A 22,891-nucleotide genomic window follows, 5' to 3' on the forward strand; every position below is an offset into this window, starting at 1 on the left:
ATGAAAAGATCCTGTAGAGAACCCGAGGTGTTAGCACTATTGTTGCATTCTGTTGTTGGCAGTGATCATTTCCATTTGTGTGTCATTGACTGCAGTCACTTTTGAGATAAAAACTCCACAGTCAATGTTGCCACAGTACAACATGGTTTGGTTTAAGGTCCCTTTCTCTACCATGTTTAACTGGCCAGTTTAATGTCTCCTCTGCCCTCCCATGTTTGTGAATATTTCTTTCAGGTGCATTCATTTGAAATTAAATCTTTTCTATGTGGGTGTCATATTCCTTTAGTACTGTATAAGAAAACCCTATTTTTTAAGAATTGTGTTAGAAAATGATACTTGTTCCTGATCCAGGTGCCGTGTGCATGTACCCACCTTCTGATAACCTTCTAAAAGTGCAGTTTGATTTTTTATTATCAAAATGAGTTCCTCCATTAGTGAAATTGTCTGAGTTGATAAATGAGTGTAAATTAAAATCTTTCACACAGAACAGACAAAAAAAAATTAGTAAAAATGAATGGATATCTTAATTTTCTTTTTAATTTGTAAGGTAACTTTTGTTGGTGTGGAGTCACAGCTACCCAACAGCAATAATTTATTAAATAACTTTATTTTTTCAAGTAATTTGATTTTTGTTCATTTCATAAGTATGGACACCTAGTAAGTATCCCACTACCTAAAACCATAGATATCTGTAATTTATTGGTAACAATATAACAAAAACAACTTTCACTTTAAAGACTACACATGTTTAGGGGAAAGAAGTCCTCTTTGCTTTGGGATTTCTTAAGCTTGAGAACACATCTGTTTCTAAATATTCCTCTGACATTGTGGTTCATAGAAGGTCTGTGAAGAAAAGTGTTGATGTACTAAGTGTATCTCTATGGAAGATTTAACACAGAGTTTTCTTGCATATTAATTTAGAAATAGGAAGATTGTGTGCTGTCATTATGTATCCTGGTTGTGATATCAAATTAAAATAATGTTATTGGATTTTTCATATATAGAATTGCAATTTAATATCTTCTGTATTAGAAGTGTTGACAAATTAATGAAAATGGGCTCCTTCTTCTAGTGGGCTCCTGAGAGGTGGAAAGAACAATGGCTCCCTTCAAAGCTTGTGGAGGGGAAGACTCTTGTTCCAAGTTACATTATATCAGACTAAATCTGATCCAGGTTTACTGCCCCACACTGTCCAAACATTATCTGGTACAGGCCAGGGTGTCAATGAGCATCAAAAGCTTCACTTCTCGGTGGGAGAAGCTTCTGTAAGAGCTCTTAGGACACATTTATTTTGTGTCTTTTTTGCTTCTCTTCTTCTGCCCATATCTCAAAGAAGTGGAATTGTCTGACTGGTTGCAGAATGCTCATCTTTGCTCCTCTGCCATCATTTCACAAGCCAACTTCAGTGTCAAAAACTTTTTTTCCTTGGTCTGTGGGTTTGCTGAAATTCATCTATCATATTATGGCTTTACCTGCCCTGAGCCTTTTATGTCCAAGGGATTCCTGCAATCCACACTTAGGGTAAAACAGAGATTTCAGGCACAGGTTTTGATAGTCTCACATCATTAGAAAGAGCTGGTAGCAATTTTTGCAGAGTCACAGAGGTTTTACCCAAATTGCTATCTTGATTTTTAACTACTCTCTAGTCTCCCATGTCTCTTCAAGCTCCCTTAATGGAGAATTGCATGGAGGTTTAATGTCTTGGTAAGGATTGAGTCTCTCTGCAAGATGTTAGTAATGCTATTTAGAGAAGACAACACTTGACATTTTCTACCTAGACAAAGTTCTCAGTGGGCTGTTTCCTTTCTGCTGTGCTACAGAGTGAGTTTCTAGCTTGCAGGAGATTTTTCCACGGTAAATGCAGTGGTAGGGAAGTATTTGCTGCAGTGCTCCTGAGAGAATTGCTGGCCAGCACAAGCTCCATGGGTGCCTCATCTTAGTGATAAATTGTGTGAGGCCTTTCATACAGCACTTTACAATTAATTACAAATTAATTACAATTAATTTACTTTACAATAAAATGCTTTTCTGTATTTTATTCATTAACCCTTGGTTTCACCTGAGTAACGGAATCTTTTACTACTTGTAGCTGAAGATAACATCTCTGGTACCTTGAAAAGTCAGGAAACTTAAACAGGACTTCTTATCTGAATGGTTTGTGACTTTCCTTCTTTAGTCCAATAACAACCAATAAAGAATTCAAATGAAATCTCACTGCCTGTGAAAGAAATGCCAGTCATGTAGTATTGCAGCTTGCAGTTCCCTGGAGGCAGACAAATCCTTGTTTCTGTCTTGTACATCCTTGTATCTTGCCTGCTTTTAAAAAGAGAAATAACCCATTGAAAAGCCTGATCCAGGGCATCATGTACATTGCATTATATTTGCTTTTCTTTACTCTAGAATTATGCAACATTCCTCTTACTTTTTCCACATATTCCACACAAATTATTTTTACCTGTTGTGCATGTTGAGAAACAGATGGTCCAGGTAGTAAATAACTGGCTTCCCAGGAGCTATGAAATTGAATTCTCCCAGGTAGCTCCTCCAGGAACACTCTATTTGCTGGTATATGTCAGTGAGCCTTCATGTTAATGATGCTTATATATCAGTGTTTATTTCCATCAGTTGATTATCAGTTGGTTCAGCCTAAAAGTAAAACTGGTTTTAATTATTATTTTCATGCTTTTTGAGGGCCAAAGGGGTTATATTGTAAGTATTTCTGGGAAAAAATGGTCAAACCCTGAAAACCCATTGAAGAACCTTGTTGCAAGATGGAAGTTCTTGGGTTTTTTTTCCTTTTAGACAAGAAAAATACTATATTTTTGTTGATCCTGCTGTTGAACTAAAGAAAAAAAAAGTCTAGATTAGTGTGCACTGTGCATTATGGTGAGTTGTCCTAAGGCAGTAGTAGAAGATGGAATAAGAAAAAAAAAATTCAGAAGTTGAAAAATTTAGTGCTGCTGGGAAGAGATAATACTGCCTCAGAAACAGAGAAATTACGTGATGCTGAAAGCCTGGTTCAACATATTTCGTTTCATTTGTAGTTCAGCTGCCAAACTTCTCAGTGGTGCAACTTGACCTTACAGATTCTTCAAACAGCAGAAAGATTCCAAATCATTACTCTGCTGATAGACCATTCCTTCTCTCAAAGAGCTGCAGCACCTAGAAGGCTGGTTTATTAAAAAGCTGTTTCCTAGTAGATCTTCTTTCTGACATAATTACTTTAGAAATTTGTTTTGAGAGACTCTTTCTGGTATAAATTTTTTAAATTTAAAAATTTAAATTTTTAAATATTTTAAAATTTTTTAAGAGATTGGGTTGAACAAAAAAAAAAGAGTGTTTTGGACACTGTGTAATACCTTCTGTGACACTTCTGAAATAATCAAGGTCGTGCATTGCATTAAACCACCCGTGGCTGGCATTTCTTGTGCCCCTTGGAAACCAAAAGAGTTCCAGCTCACTGGGTGATGCAAGATCCTCAGTGCTGCTGTAACAGCTTCAGGGATGACTTTCTATTGCACCTGACTTGGGACTCACAATGAACTGGAAATTATGGCACAGTTATTCTTACATCACCATGACAATTTTCAGGGTCCCCCGTAGGCCAGTCAAAGAAGCAGCAGCTTTTAGGCCATAATCCTGTCAGGAAAATGTCACCAGGTTCCACTGCTGGCCTAAATATTCCTGTTCAGAAATTTCTGTCTGTTGTTCAGAAAAATCTGTGTCTTCATTTTCACTTTGGTGTGATTCCCAGTGCTTCAAATTGTTTGAGCTCAGGCAAGAATTTGTCTGAGTCTTTAGACAGGGTCCAGCTCTTTCCCATTCTGCAGAGCCAAGCCTAGAGAGCAACATTTACCTTTCTGCACTAAAATGTTCCACAGTAATGATGACAGTAATAATGAGCTTCATTGCTTAGAAATAGACCTGCCTGCTTTTCTTTTTTAGTTCTTCTTACTTCGGTGCCTTCTTCAAACAATGGTGTGAATAGTGCTCATGTACCTGAGCTGAAGAACATAAATACATCCTTAAACTCTCTGAAATATGTTTCATATTTATATCAGTATTGGGAAACTCAGTTAAAAGATAGATTGAAAAAAATGTGGGATCATTCTTTTTCAATTAGAAAGAAGAAAACTCCGACTTCTCTTTCAAAATTTGAAATAGTGTGCCTACCTTTTCATATATGTGTAACATACATATACATATGGTAAAGTCCCACAGGACACTGAGGCTGTATAAACAGTATTATTGAACTGATGTGATTGCCACTGACCAGACATTATTTCATGCAGCCCATGCACCTCACGCATGTGATAATGAATATTTAAGTGATGTATTTCAACAAATATAATTAGTACATGGTGTCTCAGGGAATACTATCTTGTAGAGCAGTGAGTTTGAACCTTTTTGCAGGTGACCCTCAGTTGAAAGAGGTGGTTATAGGACTGGAATCCCTTAGGTTTGACTCCTGCTGAAGGGTCCAGTTTTGCTTTTGCTTCTATGACTGTGCACACTGGATATTGTAGGCAAGAAATGGGGTATTTCTACTTTGGTGGTTTTTTGGTTGGTTTGGGGTTTTTGTGTTTGTTTTTGTTTATTTTTTTTGTCAGAGCAACATTTAATTTTGTACTGCAATATTGTGCTGAGGCCATGGCTGCAATGCACTGGCAGACACTGATAAGTGACTTACTGTTTCATATCACACATTTACTGAATTTTCAGTTTGAAATGTACAGTCTGGGATGACAGCCAGTCATTCAACCTATTCTTGCCTCAAAGAGTGTAAAAAAACCAGGCAGACAAAAGAAGGAACACCTGGCAAATGTCTTGGGTTTCAAACAACACGAGAGAGAGGTAATGGTATCCATGGTTAGGAGTGAGATAACTTTCTTCTTTACACCATGTGTTGAAAACATTTTCAAAACATTGAGATGCCATTTAGGAAGGGCCTAGCACAAAACAATGCAGAGAATGAAGCAAACAAACAGGAGAACTGAAGCAGAGACAGCACAAAGCCCAGCCTGTGAATGCTGGGCACAGCAGCCCCTGTGCCACTGCCACACTCCTGCTCTCCCTGACTCAGAGTCATGGCAGCTGCCTTGGAAGGTGGATCTGCCTTGGAAGGTGGCCCTGTGGCTCTGTGAAACAGCCCTTACTCACTGTGGTGGGATGATGTGGTTTCCTTGGGAAAACAAGTGGCAGAGGGATTTGAATAAAGAGCCAACAGTGCTGCAGACAAGGTTTCTAATGCTGGCTGACAAGGGTTGTCTGTGGGTTTTTTTAATTATTTTCTTTCAATTCATCAGCTTCAGTTTTGGGCTTTTTTTTTGTTCAGTATTTGCATTGTTTAAAGCATAAGGAAATAGTTGTGTCATTGTTCATTTCAGAAAAATGATACATGTTTGGGTTTTCCCTTTTAGTTCTTTTGTGAAAAGGAATGATGCGGAGGTGTAATGTCTCTTTAGCCTTTAATAATGTCTGAGAAGGTAATTCAGCACAACTGAGATACAATCTCCATTACTTTTTGAGGCAGTATTGACAAAGAACTGGATGGCTTCCCCAACTGCTTTAGGGAAGCAATTGTTTTGCTTAGATTAAGGATGCTGCTTTTCCTGCTTTGTGTTTCATCTCTGTGATGGGAGATCAACTTGTTCTCCTCAGATCACTGTGTTGCTTGGATTTAGTGCATGAGTTGAGTGTACCAAAGCCTGGGAAGAGCTATGAAAAACTATTTTGACCATGTTAAACCAGATCTGAATTTTCTGTTGTATTTTAGTCAGCATTTGGATTGTAAAAAGCCAAGCAGTGATTGGGAGTGTGTGCTCAGGAGCTCTCAGCCATCATTGAGGTACCTGTAATTCTGGGACATCCAGGGGCTGTCTGTGACCCCTGCCAGGCTGTGCCACAACAGCACTGCTATCCTGCTTTGTTTAAATGTTTCACCAGGTAAAAGAATGAAGTGGGAAAAAATATTTATCTATCTATTTATTTATTTATTTATTTATTTATTTTTAGATTTTTGTTCTGATTAAACCAAACTAAGTCAATTGGGTAGCTTATGATTGCTTCGAAGCTACACAGATCAGACTTTGTATTCTCAGATTACTTAATTACAACACAATTTACCCTCACTCAACTTCTAATTTGAAATGAGTGCTGCTGATATTCTTGACTCTGGGAGAATCTCTTGAAGAATGACATGTTGATTATGTGGACACCAGGCCGTGATTTTTTGAAAATGCTCATACAATCAATGTGTAATAAAATTGATTGGAATTAGATATGTTGTCTGTTTGTGAATTTAAATGCAAAATTTAGAAATATTTAAAAGCCTAAGTGTGGAGAGTACCAGTATTCCAGATTTCGAGGTCTTTGACTTTCCCTATGGTTTTAAAAGATTTTTCCTTAAATTCTAAATGTTTGAGCTTGTATAGTGTATCCTGGTGAAATGACTAATTCAGCTACTAAATGAGAAAAGGCATCATTTCCTCAGTATTGTCCCCCAGACCAATACTGGCTACTGCTATACCAAAAATAAAATCCATTTCCTGATGTAAAAAGCCAGATGTACTCCATCAAGACACTCATTGTGTTTAAGCTTCCAAATCAAAGGCAATTTCCAGGGGCCAGAGCGTGTCATGTCATGGGATCCATGGGGCCAATCCCTCTGGATCCTTTATTATGGGACAAGTGATTTCCTGCTCTGGACTGCAGAGCTCAGCAGATTTGCAGGTACTGCTGGTGAAGTTTTAATTTAGGCAAAGATGCTCTCAGAGAAGTGCTCAGATGTTCAGATGTGAATCCAATTTTATATCCCTGGCAAGTTGAACAGTGTTGGGCTCCTGCTTTTGGTTCATTTGAACAGGTTTATGAAGAAGCAGCACATTAAGCTTTTATCTCTCTCATATATACACAAGTGTGTGCATGTCCCTAGTTAGTACTTTTTATATATATAAGCTTTTATACATTTTAATAGAAGCTATATAATATTTATATGATGTTAATATTGGTATTTGTTTATTTTTCTGTATTAAATGCTACATTTGTCTTGCACCAGATTTCAGAGTTTTTGCAGCTGTGTGTTCAGTTTCCTCTGCACAGCTCATTTTGCAAAGTATCTTACATTTACTGTGTGGGAGCTGAATCTTGAGGCAGATTAAATAATCTGTGGTAATTTGATTTCAGCTCTTTTTTAGTCTTACAGAAATGCTGTTCATTCTCATTGATGTGCACTTGGCTCACTTTTAAGAGCAGCCTCCGTGTATTGTGGTGACAGGATTCAGAGTCTGTATTTAACTGGTGCTACTGTGGCTCTCAGAGCAAAACTGGTTTGTTTATGTGGGTATGACTTTTTTGTACTTATCCTTGAGAAGGAAAAGCTGCATCTAAAGTAAGTTGAGAAAACATGATGCACATGAGTCTTTTGAAGTAACTATTAACACAAGGGCACAGTTTTGTATTTTATCACTCATAAATATTCACTTATTGAAATCCAAGCATGCTTTGTTTAAAGTCAGAACACAGACTAGGAGAGTAATTCCACTTAAGCTTCTGTGCATGTGGATATTGTCCAAACACATTTTCTTCCTGCTGTGTCTTGCTCTGCGTGCTGTTGTGGAATGGCACAGGACCTAGTACAGATTACAGATTTGATGTTCTTGGAGGTCCAAATGGGGGTTTTAAACATCAAACTTTATTGGCTAAACAGTGTCTTTTATGCTTAGATAAGACATAGCCAAGGATAGTGAGGAGAGCTGCACATATGATGGCCTTAAAATTTAGGATGTGTTCATAAAAGGTGCCTTTGTATTTCAAGCAGCTGACATTGCCACAGGGGGCACGTTCTGGCAACAGACATTCAAAAAAGATAAAGAAACTGCTGTGTAGATTTAAGGCAACATGGGGAGGATGCAGAATTTATTATAATTGATTTCCTAAAGTTTCTTGTCAGAGGAGAAGTTATACTTGCCTTGTGTAAGCCCCAGTACGCCTGGCTCTGTTGCTCAGCAGCCTGTGCTTGCCCAGCCCTCAGAATGCAGAACATGAACAGCCTCTGTCCAAACCTCTGCACTCTCTGCTCCCTGCCTGTGCTGCTGTTGGGAAGAGGCTTTGTCCCTGCCTCTCCCTGCCCTGCAGAGCAGTGCCAGCAGAGAGCTGCCCCTGGGCTCTTGGAGAACCCTGGCTCAGGTTGGAAAATGTTGTGAGATCCTCGAGTCTGAGCCCAGCCCAGCCCTGGCAGGCCACCCCAGCCATGTCCCTGAGTGCTGCTGCAGCTCAGGCTCCATGCTGGGGAAATACCCTCCTGCTGCTTTGGGGATGCAGTGTCATTTTGTGTCTATTTTGGTTTTTATAAATATTGGCTTTCCTTAAGTTACAGTAATTACTCAGTTTAGCAGCTTTTCTAGACTTCTTTGTTTCATGTGACAAAGATCAGTCTTGCTGCAAATGATGTTTTGTGATGTTTTCTTTTTATTATTTGATTCATTAAGTACAATGAAGTACTTTGCTTCAGTCTCTAAAAACAAACATGCATCATTAAAATTATCATTTCTCTAGTATTACTGATTAATGTTCACTAGAAAACAACTTGATACAATGTCTAAAGCATACAGTTCATTATAGTGTTTGTTTTCTTCATTCTCTTTTGCTGTTTTGCCGTTTTTATTAGACATAAATTATTGTAATGTGTAGAATTGCACATGAACTTATTTACCAGTCTACATTTATGTAGACTGACACCCGCTTATCAGATTTTCTAGAATGACACCCGCTTATCAGATTTTCTTTTCATGTGCTGTTATTTTAATCCATTTGCCTTAATGATTAGAAAAAAATATTTTTCACTATCAATGCAAACATATCAGTACTCAAAGAATGAGAAAAGTTTATATCCTTCTTTATCCCTAAAAAATATCATCTGTCATTTTTCAATGAAAGAGTCTGAAAGAGTTACATAATTTCCAGATCTTGCTGTGTGTTTGTGGCGTTTGTAAATAGAAAAATACAGGCCAAATCCTGATCACATGGAATAACATGAAAGATACCATCTCTGCCTTGCTGCTCTCCTTTCATATTTGGAGTTTAATCTTCTTGTGCTGGCACAAATCCTGTTCATTTGAAGCTGATTGGTAAAATACAGTGAATGAAAGAAGATTGATTTCTCTGATTAAGTTTTATAGGGACCTAAAGACCATATTCTCAAAGGCTATTTTTAATCCATCAAAGCTCATCTGCTCAAAGATGAGCAGATAGAAACAGAGGGGGTGAATTTTCTCCTGGTAGATGTAGGGAATGGTCCAGCTAGGCTGCTGTCCTGGCTGCTCCACTGAGGAGACTTTCTCCAGGGAGAATGCATGAAGAAGTATTTTCAAATTTAAATAGAGTCCTTGTCAACATGCCAGCTGTGCAGGCTGGAAGCACTGTTTTGTGTTGCTCTCCAATAATCACTGCTCTGATTTGCCCACCCTTTGATGCCCACAGCTCCAAGAGGCACAGTCTCTTTTCCCAGGCAGTGACCCCTTGAAAATGCCAAGGAGAGCGGTGCCACCACACACATTTGTGATTTGTTTCTCTTTTCTGTTGTAGGCCCTTCAAATCATCACAGCCAATCAACGCTGAGGCCACCTCTCCCTCCTCCTCACAACCATTCCCTGTCCCATCACCATTCCTCTGCCAACTCCCTCAACAGGAACTCGCTCACCAACCGCCGCAACCAGATCCACGCGCCCGCGCCGGCGCCCAACGACCTGGCCACCACGCCCGAGTCCGTGCAGCTCCAGGACAGCTGGGTGCTCAACAGCAACGTCCCCCTCGAGACCAGGTGGGTGCTTGGGGCATTCACTTTCTCTGAACGTGGTCCTTTCACCCAGGGTTTTTCTCCTGGGAAGCTGAAAAGGCAGCTAGAGAAGCCTCAGAGAAAAGGAGAACAATTCTCTTAGCTCATTTGCTTTTCCTGTGTTGTTATGTGGAATGTGTTTGGGGATTGTTTATCCAAGGTGATTGTTTCATTGGGTTCTGGTGTGAGTTGTTTTGACTCATGGTCAAATTAGGGCCAGGCTGTGTCAGGACTCTGGAAAGAGTCACAAGTTTTCATTATTATCTTTTTAGCATTCAGTATCTTTTCTGTATTCTTTAGTATAGGATAGTATTCTACATAGTATAGTAATATAGTATAGTATTCTGTATTCTTTAGTATAGTATTCTTTAATATAATACAGTATAATAAAGTAATAAATTAGCCTCCTGACCTCATGGAGCCAGATGCATCGTTCCTCCCTGCCACGAGGCTCGCCGTGCATTGACAGCAGGTTGTGGGGATGGACACCTGGAGGATGCCACTGGTGGTCCTCCAAAGCACACAGAGACCACCCTTGGTTTGCTGGGAGCTGTTTTTGGTGTTCTCTGTGTCAGGGGTGGTTTTTCTGACACAGCATGGGGAGTGAGTGGCATTAGAAGACCCAGCAGTCCCAGTCTGCTTTGCACTGGAAGGTGCACAGTGAATATCGCTGCTCACATCCCATTTTAAAGCCTTTTATTGACTTGGACCTTCCTTGCATACACAACTCTTGCTATTAATACAGCATATTTATATCACAGGCTCAGGGACAACTTAGAATTCATATTGGCTGTGCTGCTGAAAAATTATACATTTTGCCTTTCCTGAAGCAACAAACAGAGGCTCACTTGACATTATGCATTTTGGGAGACTTTGAGAAACAATCCGAGATTCATGACTGACAGTACTATAATTTTAATTTATACCTCATCCAGCATGCAAGTTCATTTTAATCTCTTCTGTACATGTTAACAGCTTGATGCCTGTGGGGCAAACAGCAGCATATAAATGAAAAGGTGCAGCACTTAGGCCTGACAGAGAAATAAATAAATAAATGCCTGACATGCTGCTGGTCTAAATATTCTGGTTTGTTGTCATTTGGGGTATGGAATGTCAAACATATTTAACTTGCACTTTAAATAGCAGAGTTGGCAGAGCTGATCTCTCAGAATTTAAAATTAGCTATTGTGGTGCTGAATCAAGTGCTTGGAAGAGCAGGGTGGTGTTGCTTGCCCGGAGAGTGACAAACACAGGAGCAGGTGGAGGAGCTGGGCTGCTGGGAGCACTGGCTCCTGCCTGGGTTTCAGCTGCTCGGTTGCCACAGCCTCTGGGATGCTGTGTTTGGTTTGCAGCCTCCCAGGGTTTTCAAGGGGCTCTGCTGGGTCACAGCCTGAGGAGCCACATCTTGGGGGTGCTACACCCCCAGCCCAGCCCCTCCAACACTTGATTCAAGACTGTCCCTCTGGTTTGGAGCTCTGGGAGGAGCTGGCGTGGCTGGGCTGGAGCTGGCAACACTGAAGCTGGTGTTACTCAGGGGTTGATCAGTGGTGGGTTGCAGCTCCATGGGGAGGAAAGGAGCCTGCAAGGGGCAGGGAGTCTGTGCCAGTCTGTGCTGGGCTGGGGTGTGCACAGGGGGCTGCCCTCGCTTTGTCCTGCTCTGCTAAAGTGGGAACGTGGCTGCCATGAAGAAGTGGAAAGCGAATTCAGGTTATCTGAAGTCAAGATGGCCAAAAAAGGAAAGGAGGAGATTCTTGCTTACTGAAGGTTTGGAGCTAACTTTGGCCAAATTAAAAAAAAAAAAAAAAAAATCCCAAAAACCCTTGACTCTGAACTGCTGCTTTTGTGAGAACCTCTGCTATTTTATAGAACTTAGATTGGACATCCTGAATTTGTTATTTATTGCTAAGAATTACGAGATAGAAGTGTTGGTCCTGTTCAGCCAGACTGGTTCTGGCAGTGTGGTTCATTGCCCAGTGTTAGTACCTACTTTTAATTCTGGTGTAGAGTGGCCATGTGCTGTTCCTGGTCTGCCTCTTCCCATATGGAATTGTTCTTGGGTACAACAATACCTGAAATGTGTCATTTCTGAAGGCTCAAGACTGTCCCAATTTACCAATCACTTTAGCTGGAGGGAATTCCTTGGGATATTCACAAAAGGACTCTGCCATCATCCTGGCACCCCTGAGCCACAGCAGTGGGCATTTGTCTGGCTGGGTTTTTTTAGTGTCTGATTTTGTACCTATTCCCAGCCAGAGGTGACTGTGAATGCCTTTACTGACTTCGGTTCTTCTCTTTTTTCTCTTATCCTGCAACCTCTGGCAGTGTGTGTGTACATGACAAAGGTTACTTTGTGAATGCTGTTATTTCTGGAGCTTGCAGGATGCAGTTAATTGGAGCTTTTTGGAAGACAGGTTTGTCACAGGCAAGCATTAAGCTATTAGAAAATGTCCTGGCAGAATTGCTGTCTTCCAAAACTATTCCAGAGCTGCTTCAGGATCGATTTTAGTTCTTCTCTGAAATTACACACCTGACAGGGCTTGATGACAAGTTTCATCACAAGAATATTAACTCAAAAATGACTGAAACTGATGCTTGTGAAATCATTGAGACTTTCAGAATTAGCCTGTAATTCTTCCCCCTTAAAACTGCTGTTTCATCTACATTGATACCAATAGCCACAAAAAAAAATAAGGTGTATTTTTGGTAACTTTTTACTTCAGCCTTTTTACTTTAAAGCTTTAGCTTGTTGCAGAACACTGACCCCTCTCATTCTGCCTCTTCATAGCGCACAACTCTAATTTTTTTATCTTGTTATCTGTTTATTAATCTCAGTAGAGGAGCGCTCAGGAGGCCAAGCCAGCACTGACAGCACCTGCTTTATCAAGAGAGGGTTTCATAACTCTCAGTTTTCATCTTTCAGTTACCTTCAGTAGATCCTGCTCTCTACTGAAAATGATGTGCAAGTGGTCACGTTACTGATTATGAAACAAAAGGCAGCACCTGAGCTGTCTGAAGGGAATGCTTTGTGTCAGCACGACAAAACTCAGATCACAATTTAGATTCCAGATGTCTCTTTATCTAACAGTACCAAGTGCTGAAATCATTGAATAATACAACACGCGTCTGCATGTTGCTTTTTTTTTTCTGGTAAGAATATTTTAACCTTCCCTTTGTTCCTGTGTTGTCCTAGGCAGTTTGGGCTAAATTCAGACTGTTTGGAGACATCGCATTTTCCAAATATATCCTTTCTCTATCTCTTGTTTCAGTATTGATTGGAGCTTATTAATCACATTTGCTTTATTTTCATTGTGGGAAGCTTTTACTGCTTGCACATATTTTAATGTGGCCTGTTCAGGCAACTGTGCCCAAATCTTTGTGGACCCTTTGTGGTGCTGTATTTGTTACATAATTACATTTATCTGTATTGCAGCAGCTCATTGCTTCTAGTGGAGTACTGAGTTTGCAACATGCCTGTGCAGAGTTCCTAATTGTACTTATTTAGAGTTGTAGAATGGTTTGGGTTGGAAAGAGCTTAAGGATCATCATGGGCAAGGCCACCTTCCACTAGTTGAGGTTGCTCAAAGCCCTGGCGAACCTCCCCTGGGACATTTCCAGTGATGTGTGCTTGATTTTAGGGTGGTGTTCCTGGTTCAGGTAAACAAACAGGGGCTGTGCCTTCCCTTTCCTGCTTTATGGCTGCATCAGGCTCCCAGCCTGGCTACATGATCACTCTGTTTTCTTTGAAATAAGGGTCTGTAATGGAAGGGTTGAAATATCTCTAAGTAAGGACACAGTAATGCATGGCTGTAGCATTTTTATGGTGCTATTTTTATGGTTCATTTCTGCAGTATTTAGCTGCTTTACCTTTAGGCTCGGAGCTGCTGTTTAATGCTCTTTAACTTTTATTGTCCTCTTGCAGTGTGTTTCAAAGCATCTCCTCCTCCTCCTAACAAAGTGCTGGTTTCTACCTTCTCCAGTTGAGAGGTGTTCCTTTATTGTTGCTTTAATCATTGCTTTCCAGGGGGATGTGTGATGAAAATACTGCCTTTGAACAGCCCAGGGTGGGTCTCATTCCTGACAGCCAGAGGGGCAGAGCTCTGCTGAAAGCTGGGAATGCTTTGAGGGCACAGGGAGAAAGGCATGGCTTGGCAGGGAGGTTCCTGTGGCTCCTCACACAGCAGGAATCCTCTGGGATGAGAACCCCACATGGGCACTGGGATGACTGGTGAGGGAGGAGAGCAGAGGAGCTGCCATGGATTCATGTTTCACTGAGATTGTCTGATTTATTAATGCCTCTTTCAGTACTTTATATTGATGTATCACTAATAATACTTAATTCAGGAGAAAAAGAAAAAAGGATAGAATTAAATAGAAATTACTCTTATTCTTCAGTTCTCATAATTAGTCTCGTAATTTGAAATATTTTCAGTCCAAATCTTTCAGTTGCAAAGATAATTTTCTACCTATGTCTATAATTTCTTTGTGCTTGCTCAGGAGGATGTGATGCTAGGCTTTAAGGAAGGCTGTAACTTCCTAATGTTTCTTCTGTATTTGAAGAGAAGGATGGTGGCCACCCTTCTGGTGATTATGAAATGGGTTTCTTTAGATCTTGTGGGCTGTAGTATAAGACCAATGGTCCAAATATGAGGTTCATGCCAAGATCAGTTTAAAGATTGAGAAATCTAAAAATTTAACCTGAAAAGAATTGCTATGAGCCTTTAAAAGAACTCTTCAAAATATTTGCCTTTTCCTGGGGTTCAAGCTGCATTTGTTACTTTGCCAGTCTGATTCCAGCACAGTCACTCAGGTGAGCCTGAGGACAGCAGTGGGAGCATAAAGGATGGAGCAGCAATGTGAGCTGATCCCAGTGTGCACCATGCAGTGCTTGAACTCAAAATCATGGGGTAGCACAGCTGGGAAACATCTGCACCCAGTGCTCCAGCTCAGTGCAGTGCAGGAATGGACACAGTGCACTGAGCCTGGGCACAGCCTATGGCAGTCAGGGCAAAAAGGCCAAGAATAGGGCACTGAGCAGAGAGATTTAACAGTGGGGGAAAGCAATATGAATTGTTTAAAGAAAGAAATTAAATATCTGAAATGTCATTAGTACCAAGTTCTCTTTTTTACCATCTTGGGGTGTTAAGATCAGCTGCAGAACTTTGAACTGAATATGTAAACTCGAAGTTTCTGAATGTGTTGAAGTTCCAAACTACAACTGCTCTCTGCAATTGTCTGCCTATTTTCAATGATGTCTCAATATTTTGATATCTTTGTACATGATGCAAAATGTTCTGGAACAGAACAGTGAAACAAAATTTCCTTTCCTTTTGTTAATGCGATTTCCTAGGATATATTTGGCATAACAAACAACTACTTGGAGCAGTGCAATGAGTCCTCACTCTTATTTTGCTTTGTCTTTTGTGACTTTCTCTTACCATTTACTTGCAGCTACAGGTTCATATGCTAGAGCAGGTTCTTCCTCTGAGACTGAAGGCTCAGGCAAGAACTGACTCCTTCATTGCCTTGTTCCTGCAGGGGAAGGTTGCAGAAAGGCTGTGGGGACTTTCCAAATAATTGCAATCTGCATAGATGGATTCTGGGCCTGTCTAAAAATCAAAAGCACTTTAAAGAGTCAAGGAAAGCACAGTCAAAAGAATCCCCAAGGACTTTACACACATTTGAGCCATGTACTTGGAGGATTCCAAAAGCACTGTAAAAAGGTCGTTTTTAGCAGGCTAGTATCATTTTCATAACAAATACAGGCATGAGTAGGAGGGAGAAAAGGGGGAAGGGAACACTACAAAAGCAGGATACATAATGATGATTCAGAAAATCGATCTGGATGTACTCCCACTCACGTACACATAAGCTCAGAGAAGTTTTTACTGATTGCAGATAATTGCATGTTTTCATGATCTTGTCATTTGCATTTTTAACTTCTGGGTTGTGCAGAGTGAGCAGGCAATGTGAGTGACTGCACAGGAAGAGACAGGCATGTTTAGGGTCTTTATGAAGAAAAGTCTAGAATTATGTGATTTTAGTTCCTCTTTATTTAAGCTTATGTGTTGACTGATAAATTTCTCTGAGTTTTATTCTTCTGTTCTATGACTTACAGAATTGAAGTAGCCCTGTTAGTACTTTTTCTTTTTTTCTTGTTAAGTGAGTAGTTGAATGAAGAGATAGCGGAGAGCTTACATGTATGCTTTTTAAAATAGAAGTGTTTTGAAATTATGTTCATTAATTGATGTAGAAAGTTAAAACTGCATGGACCCATTGAAATGCAAAACACTGTTATCATAATCCTCACCACTGCAATAACAAATGGAGGCATTATTGCACTTCACTTGGCACCATGCAACAACTACTCAGAACCTATGGCAAAAAAAGACAAAAGGTTTTCTGATGAAGAAGAGAAACTTCCTGTAGCTGAGTTGATTCAGAGCTCCTAAATGTTCCTGGATCTGCTGACTGATCCTTCTATAATTTCATGTACATATACATGCAAAGACCCTGATTTTTTGTGTTTGTGTCTGTAGCTGTGCCTGTTAGTCTTTGCTAGGCATTAACCAGCAGTTTGATTGCTCTGTTCCTGGGGAATAAACAGTAGTGCAAGAAGGAGATTCATAAATTTAAAGGGCAAAGCTGGCTATTGAATGAGTAACTCCCACAAAAGCTGAGTAGGATTCAGGCAGACAGGCTGAATGGGTGGGCTCACACCTCTTGCAGAGTACCTGGAATCTTTTTAGACCACGGAGCCACCAGTCAGGAGAGTGATGGGTGCCCCTGGAGCTGCTGAGCTGCCATGTGCATGTTCCCCTTCTGGATTTTATGCCTTTCCAAGTTGGTGTTCTCCATCTCAAACTCTTGAGCTGCTCGTGATCCCCAGTTCAGCAGTCTATATATTCTATATAGATATATCTCTATATTTTCCACCTCACCTTTCTCCAGCCTCTCTCACAGCTCAGCAGCCTCTGAGCACCTGGGGCAGGGCTGTGGGGACAATCCAGAGCCAGGGGCACATGGTGAGAGCCCCCAGAGAACCCTCCAGGGGTCAGCTCACAGTGGGATTAGAAGAGAAGTTTATAGAAGTGGATCCAAGAGGATCTCAGCTTGCAGATGCAGAGCAGGTGTCCTGTGCAGAGGTGCCCACGCCGAGCCATCGCTGCTGCTGTCTCACTGTGCAGGTGTTCTGCCTCTGTGCCTTTGTGAGCAATGCCTGCTTGCTTTTGTTTCACAAAATGACAGATCAAGGTGCCCAAAGGCTGGCACCTGCCTTTCTGTGCACCACCCTGCCCAGCTGTCAGGCAGTGTTCAATTACTGTGCTTCACGTGTCCAGCTGTGCCTTTGGTGCAGGGTGGCAGTGGTGACAGGCCAGCCAGGCTCTCAGCAGCCTCTGTGACACTGCTCTGCTCTCTGCAGCCTTTAGAGCCATTTGCCTGGGCATGTGGAGAGCCCAGCCTTAAGGAATCAGCAAGGGTTTTAAGGAGCTGGAGCTGCTCTGGGGGCTGCTGCAGGGATCAGGAGGATGCAGTGACACTGAGCTGTTCATCCTGAATTACTCTTCAGTGTAGTAACTTCCTTTTTTTCCTATTACTCTTCCTTAGTTCTGTATCAGTATCTGCAGCAGGCTGAAAATCACTCAAATAGTGTCATGAGGACTGTCCTCTGTTTCCACAGGCATTTATTTGGGTGTGGGGTGCACAACACCCAGGTGTGAAAATGGCCATTGGGTTTATACAGATGTGTATTTAAACAGCTTTCCACTGGAAAAACTGCTTTACTGAGTTTAGCCTGTGGATTTGACATGATTGAGACAGCTTTGTAACTGTACAATTTAAACACAAATAGATAACACTTGTTAGGCTTTATTGATGGCTTTAGAGTTCTAGGGTAGAAACTTCTGTGCAGTTTTACCACATCAGCTGTGGAAATGTGGCTGATGGTCCCATGTTTTCTGCAAAAACCTGAGAGAATATACAAATAAATCTCATTTGGGGAAAGACTGAGACACAGGTAACCAAAGCTTGCACTAGTCTACCCCTCAGAGTTCATTTTTTCATAACAGGCATGAGAACAGCTCATGGTTTTCTTCAGGCTTGGTTTCTTTTTGTTTGGAAGTCAGAAATGTTCCATAAAACTTCACTGTCTGAATTTGGCAGCCACTTTGAGGCTTCCACTGACATAAAATGACTCATGGCTACTTTTCTGGAAGGCTTTGAAAAGTGCAGAAGGTTTTTTTTTTTTTAATCACAATGAAAGCCAGTATATTATGTTCTATAGCCCATTGTTTTCTGCTAAGAATAAATGTCCAATAAAATGATAGACAGATGTGATTTTACCACAGCTTGAAGATATTTTTAAGTCCTAGAACAACTAAATTGAGCTGTTACTATTCTCTTGACCTGTAGCTATTTCTATTTATTAATTACTATTAAAACCCCTGTAAAATATAAAAAAGACAATTTAAGCATTACAATTCTCTGTATGCCTTTTTATTCTTTTATCCAACAGAATAAGTTTAGGACAGTATGAGGAGGGGAAAAAAAGGCAATTTATGTTAGAAAATGTCTTTTTCTTCCTTTCTATTACAGTTTTTCATCGCAAAACCAATTTTTTTTCCTCCACTCATTCTTGCAGTGTGCTGCCATGACAATCTGTCCAGAAAGGAGGGGGGAAAAGCTGATTGTTCTCTCAAAGAATATGGAAGTTAATACAGTCCCTGTCAGACCACTGTTCCCTGAACACCACAGGTCCTTTTGACCTGTGGGAAAGCACATGCTAGGGAGAGCTCTGAATTAATGAAGGAGGCAAAACAGAGCTTTTGCCATTTGCCATGAGTGCACAGGGCAGTGCTCAAATGTCCCCTGGCAAGCTCAGCTTTCCCAGATGTCACCTTTGGGGTGACCCCACAGCAGCAGTGCTGGAAACAGAGGGGGAGATTCCTGCATCCTGGAGAATCCTGCATCCTGGAGAATCCTGAATCCTGGAGAATCCTGAATCCTGCAGCCAGAGCCTGGGAGAGGAGAGCAGAGCACAGACTTGAGTTGCAGGGTTAATTTCTCTTCTGTGGGCAGCACCCAAGCTCCTTCCACAGCTTTTCAAGGTCACTGAAATAACAGAATCACTGTAGGCTGGCAAGCATTTTTTGTGAATTTTGCAGTGTGGAATTGTCATAGTGATCCACAGAAATTAGGGAGACTGGGCTGAGAGTTAGCAAATTTATTCCCATGTTTTCAAAATAGAAAATTAGTCCCAGTCTAATTCAAATTGCTAATGCTGAATTGTGAGGTAGAAAATGTGTTTTTCATAATTTGTTTGATAGGTGGACAGGTAAGACAGAGAATACAATTTTTTAATTCTTATGTGGAGTGTATTTGAAATTAAGTGAACTGGTACAAATCAGATCATTTCTTTTCATAAGCAGACATTGTAAAATGCTCCCAGCCTTGCCACTGTGAGGCTGTAATTAATGTTGATAAATGCTCATGTTCTCTCTGTGCAGCTTCAGCCCACAGACAATTGGTTGTACCAGAGCATGTCAAATCTCACATAAAAATATGGCTATAGATCATTGGGTTTAGGGATAGAGTTGAGACAAGTCAATTTATTTCCATTATTAGCTGAATCTAGTTTTAAAACTCTGGAGGTCCAACTGTTTTGTCCATTATGTTCCCAGTCTTTCTGGTGTGCTTTGCTGTGGTTTAAGGTTCATCTGCTAACCTGGCCCCCAGCTTTGGAATGCACTGCCAGTTTTCCAAAGTGCCCTGGGGACATTTAACACACCTTAGTTAAACATCTTTCTTAACTTTTGAAGGCAGAACTTGTGCACTTTCAGGTGGTGTGATGTCTGATAGCTGCCACTTTGTCAGGTGTCCTCATAATTGAGACAATGAACATTCAGCTTTCAAAATGCCTGGGTAGGACAAAATGTGACAAAATTCAGGGTTTATCCAATGACATTCTTTCTCTTTTGCTTTGAGAATGACACCTTCTCCTTTTCAGTCGGCTTTTTTTTCTTCTACCAAGTCCTGATTAGTTTTAACAATATCATAGAGATCCTGTTTGCATGGATAAGTGTTTTGGTTTTCTTTATATACTTTATGTATCTCAAAGTGGATCACAGTGGAGCTGCTTTTTTGTTCTACTTTTTTTGTCTTCTCACATGCAACAGGATGTGATTGACATGTTCTATTAAAGCATATCTGGATATTCATTAATTCAATTTTAATGGGAGCAGAGTTTCATTATATATCTGAGTTTACTTTAACAATGCTTTATATTAAAATTTCTGTTGGTGCTGTAGCTGCCTTCTCAGCTAAAGAGGACATAAAATTCCTGGGTTTAAAGGCATTTCAGATAAAGACAGTTCCAAGGACTGTAATTTCGAGTTTGGTTCTGAAAGATCTGCTGTGGGGCAGGGAAAGGGTAAGCACTGTCTGTTATGGACCCTTCTGTGCAAGCCTAAGAGGGTCATTGCTGACCTGAGGATTCAGAGGAGAAGGGGCTGAGGCAGAGGAAGAATGATCCTGGATGAGAGAGGAGCTTTCCTGCCTGCCTTGGTCCCACTGGGTCTCTCTTCCTTCTGGCTCCCCCTGCTCCTCGTGCTCGGTGTCATTTCAGTCCCTGGATCCAACCATGGCAGTGGTTGTGTGCTCCCCACCCTGGAGAGCAGCTAGGAAGGACCAAACCTGCTTCTCTTGACCACTTCATCAGGCTCTACCCAGACAGAAGGAGCACAAGAGTCAATAGATCTGGTGTGGCACAACCAGCCCCACTACATCATTTTCCCATCAGTTACTTTAATTGTACTGTTGCAAAGTAAAGATTAAAATGAAGGATTCAAGACATCAGACTTTCATTATTTCTTGCTTTCTTTTAGCTGAAAGGTGTTTTTCATAATTTAAAAGGCTGGTAATTTTAAGGGGAAGTCTTTTACCCTTTGCCTTTATTGCTTTTTTCCGTAGATCACCCGTGACGTGCACAAAAGGATTCTATCCTCTAACGTCCCTCACTGGTAAAGAAAAAAGAAGGGTGGCTTTATTTGTTAAAAAACCCAATATTTCTATGAAGTAGCTAGTTAGAATTAACCTGTTTGAGTTTGACTGCATATCTGAAGTCTTCAAAGCACAAAGAAAGAGTTGTGACAGTGGATAGATACTGCCACTGTTTTTGTGTATTTTCCACAACAAACTAGATTTTGGTCACTGTGGAAAGGGATGTACAAGGCTACTTGAAGTTTAAAAATCAATAGCAAAGGCAATGTCAAAGTGATTTTTCATGTTCATTAATAGATTTTATAATTTATTAAAAAAAAAACCTCAAAAACATATTTTCAGAGGTTTTCTTCAAATGGAAATGTTTAATCAGAAATCTGGGGAGCCTAGCCAGCCTTCCTTTTACTGTCTTTTACCTGTATGCAAGTTCTGTGCAATCTCTTATGCCCTGGGTTTTATTTCAAAACAAATATTTCAAAAAAATGCCTTTAAAATCACTACTGGTGTTCTGTAGAATAGGTATAAACTAATCTATGCTTGACAGTAGGCACATTCATGATGGTGGGCTGGAAAGCATACTTGGGAAACACATTTCAGCCTCCAACTTCCAAATTGTTGTTGTCAGTGAGTGACATGGATTTTAAAGCTCTAACAGGTGGTTTGAGAGTGACATACTGGATTGTATCTGAATAAAAATGCTCAACATATTTTACATTGGAAGTTAGACCCGGGTTATTTTAGGCTGTGATTTTGATTTTGGAGATTACTGAGTGTCTTCATTCTGTTTGATTCCAAGAAGCACTTGTTTTTCAGAGCTGTGAAGGGAGAGGGTATGGAGCAAGTCTTCAGAGCTCTCTGTCTTAAACCAAGTGGCTTTCTGTAAGACCACAGCCTTTATTGTGTGCTTCTCTTTTTATTGATTACTGGGAGCATGTTTGTAGTCAGTTCTTCCTGATTGTGAGAAGTTAATGTAAAGAAATCAGTCTTCCAGTTTGCTTTCTCCATTTCCTCTGTCTGGAATATGTTGACAGCATTTTCTGAGATTAATTTGAGTGTATTCTATTATTTTTTTCCTAACCAATGTATGGGCAGCTGAAATCCTGGTTTTATCTGCTGAGTCATGTGCTGTTGGTAATTGTCTTAGCTGTTCAAACCAAACCCGTGTTCTGTTAAAGCACAAAATCATGGTTAATTCTCATTCTGGCAAGATCATTTCCTACAGGACTATGGGTTTTGCTCAGTATGTTCTTAGTGGTTTTGCTGGGAGCTTTTGCCAAGAGTGTGAATGAGACTTAGAGTGTGGTTTTCTTAAGTCATTTTTTGAGTGGTGGATTCCAGGGGGAACTCCCAGACATGGGTCATGCTGGTGTTTTAGCTGGTATGTGGTCAAGTGGCATCTAATTACAGAAAAGATGAAGAAAGATATCCTGACACTGTATTTCAGTGCCAGTTGTTAAGATCTGGTAGCAAAAAAAAGGAGAATTTTCATTTCTCTGTTTCTTTTACAAAATCCTTTTTGGTTGAATTTACCAGGCTGTGACAGCTGGAATGGTACAGGAGTAGGAGATGTTCTCTCTTAACTACAGGACTTGCCATTTTCAACTCTGTTCCATTTTATGTTTTTCAGGCATTTCTTGTTTAAGACATCTTCTGGAACTACTCCACTGTTCAGTAGTTCTTCCCCTGGTTACCCGCTGACCTCAGGAACAGTTTACACTCCACCTCCCAGGCTGTTACCTAGAAATACATTCTCCAGGAATGCATTCAAGCTGAAAAAGCCCTCCAAGTACTGTAGCTGGAAATGTGCTGCTTTGTCTGCAATTGCTGCTGCAGTCCTGCTTGCCATCTTGCTAGCATATTTCATAGGTAAGGCTGTGTTTCCTCTCTCCAATCACATGGCTGTGTCACAAAATGAAAGTTCAGCAGATGAAAGGATGCTCAACGTGTTTCAAAAATGTGTGCTCGCAGTGAGCGAAGAATATTATTATTCCTTATACTGATTAATGAGGAAAAATCACATGTTCCAGTCACGTTCACTGTTGTAAGAGCAGTGGAAGCAAG

General features: G+C 40.6%; 1 protein-coding gene across 17 annotated transcripts in view; it reads left to right on the forward strand.

The window, feature by feature from the left end:
* The window catches only part of TENM2 (teneurin transmembrane protein 2), an 884,487-nt gene that overhangs the window by 696,912 nt on the left and 164,684 nt on the right, over positions 1 to 22,891 (forward strand). For all 17 annotated transcript variants that reach the window (XM_077186468.1, XM_054642789.2, XM_077186471.1 and 14 more), the window contains 2 exons: positions 9,586 to 9,820; positions 22,458 to 22,696. In XM_077186468.1, the coding sequence (XP_077042583.1) occupies positions 9,586 to 9,820; positions 22,458 to 22,696 (474 nt within the window). The remainder of the gene's footprint in view (positions 1 to 9,585; positions 9,821 to 22,457; positions 22,697 to 22,891) is intronic.

Source organism: Agelaius phoeniceus, chromosome 15, assembly GCF_051311805.1.
Source record: "Agelaius phoeniceus isolate bAgePho1 chromosome 15, bAgePho1.hap1, whole genome shotgun sequence".
NCBI lineage: Eukaryota > Metazoa > Chordata > Aves > Passeriformes > Icteridae > Agelaius > Agelaius phoeniceus.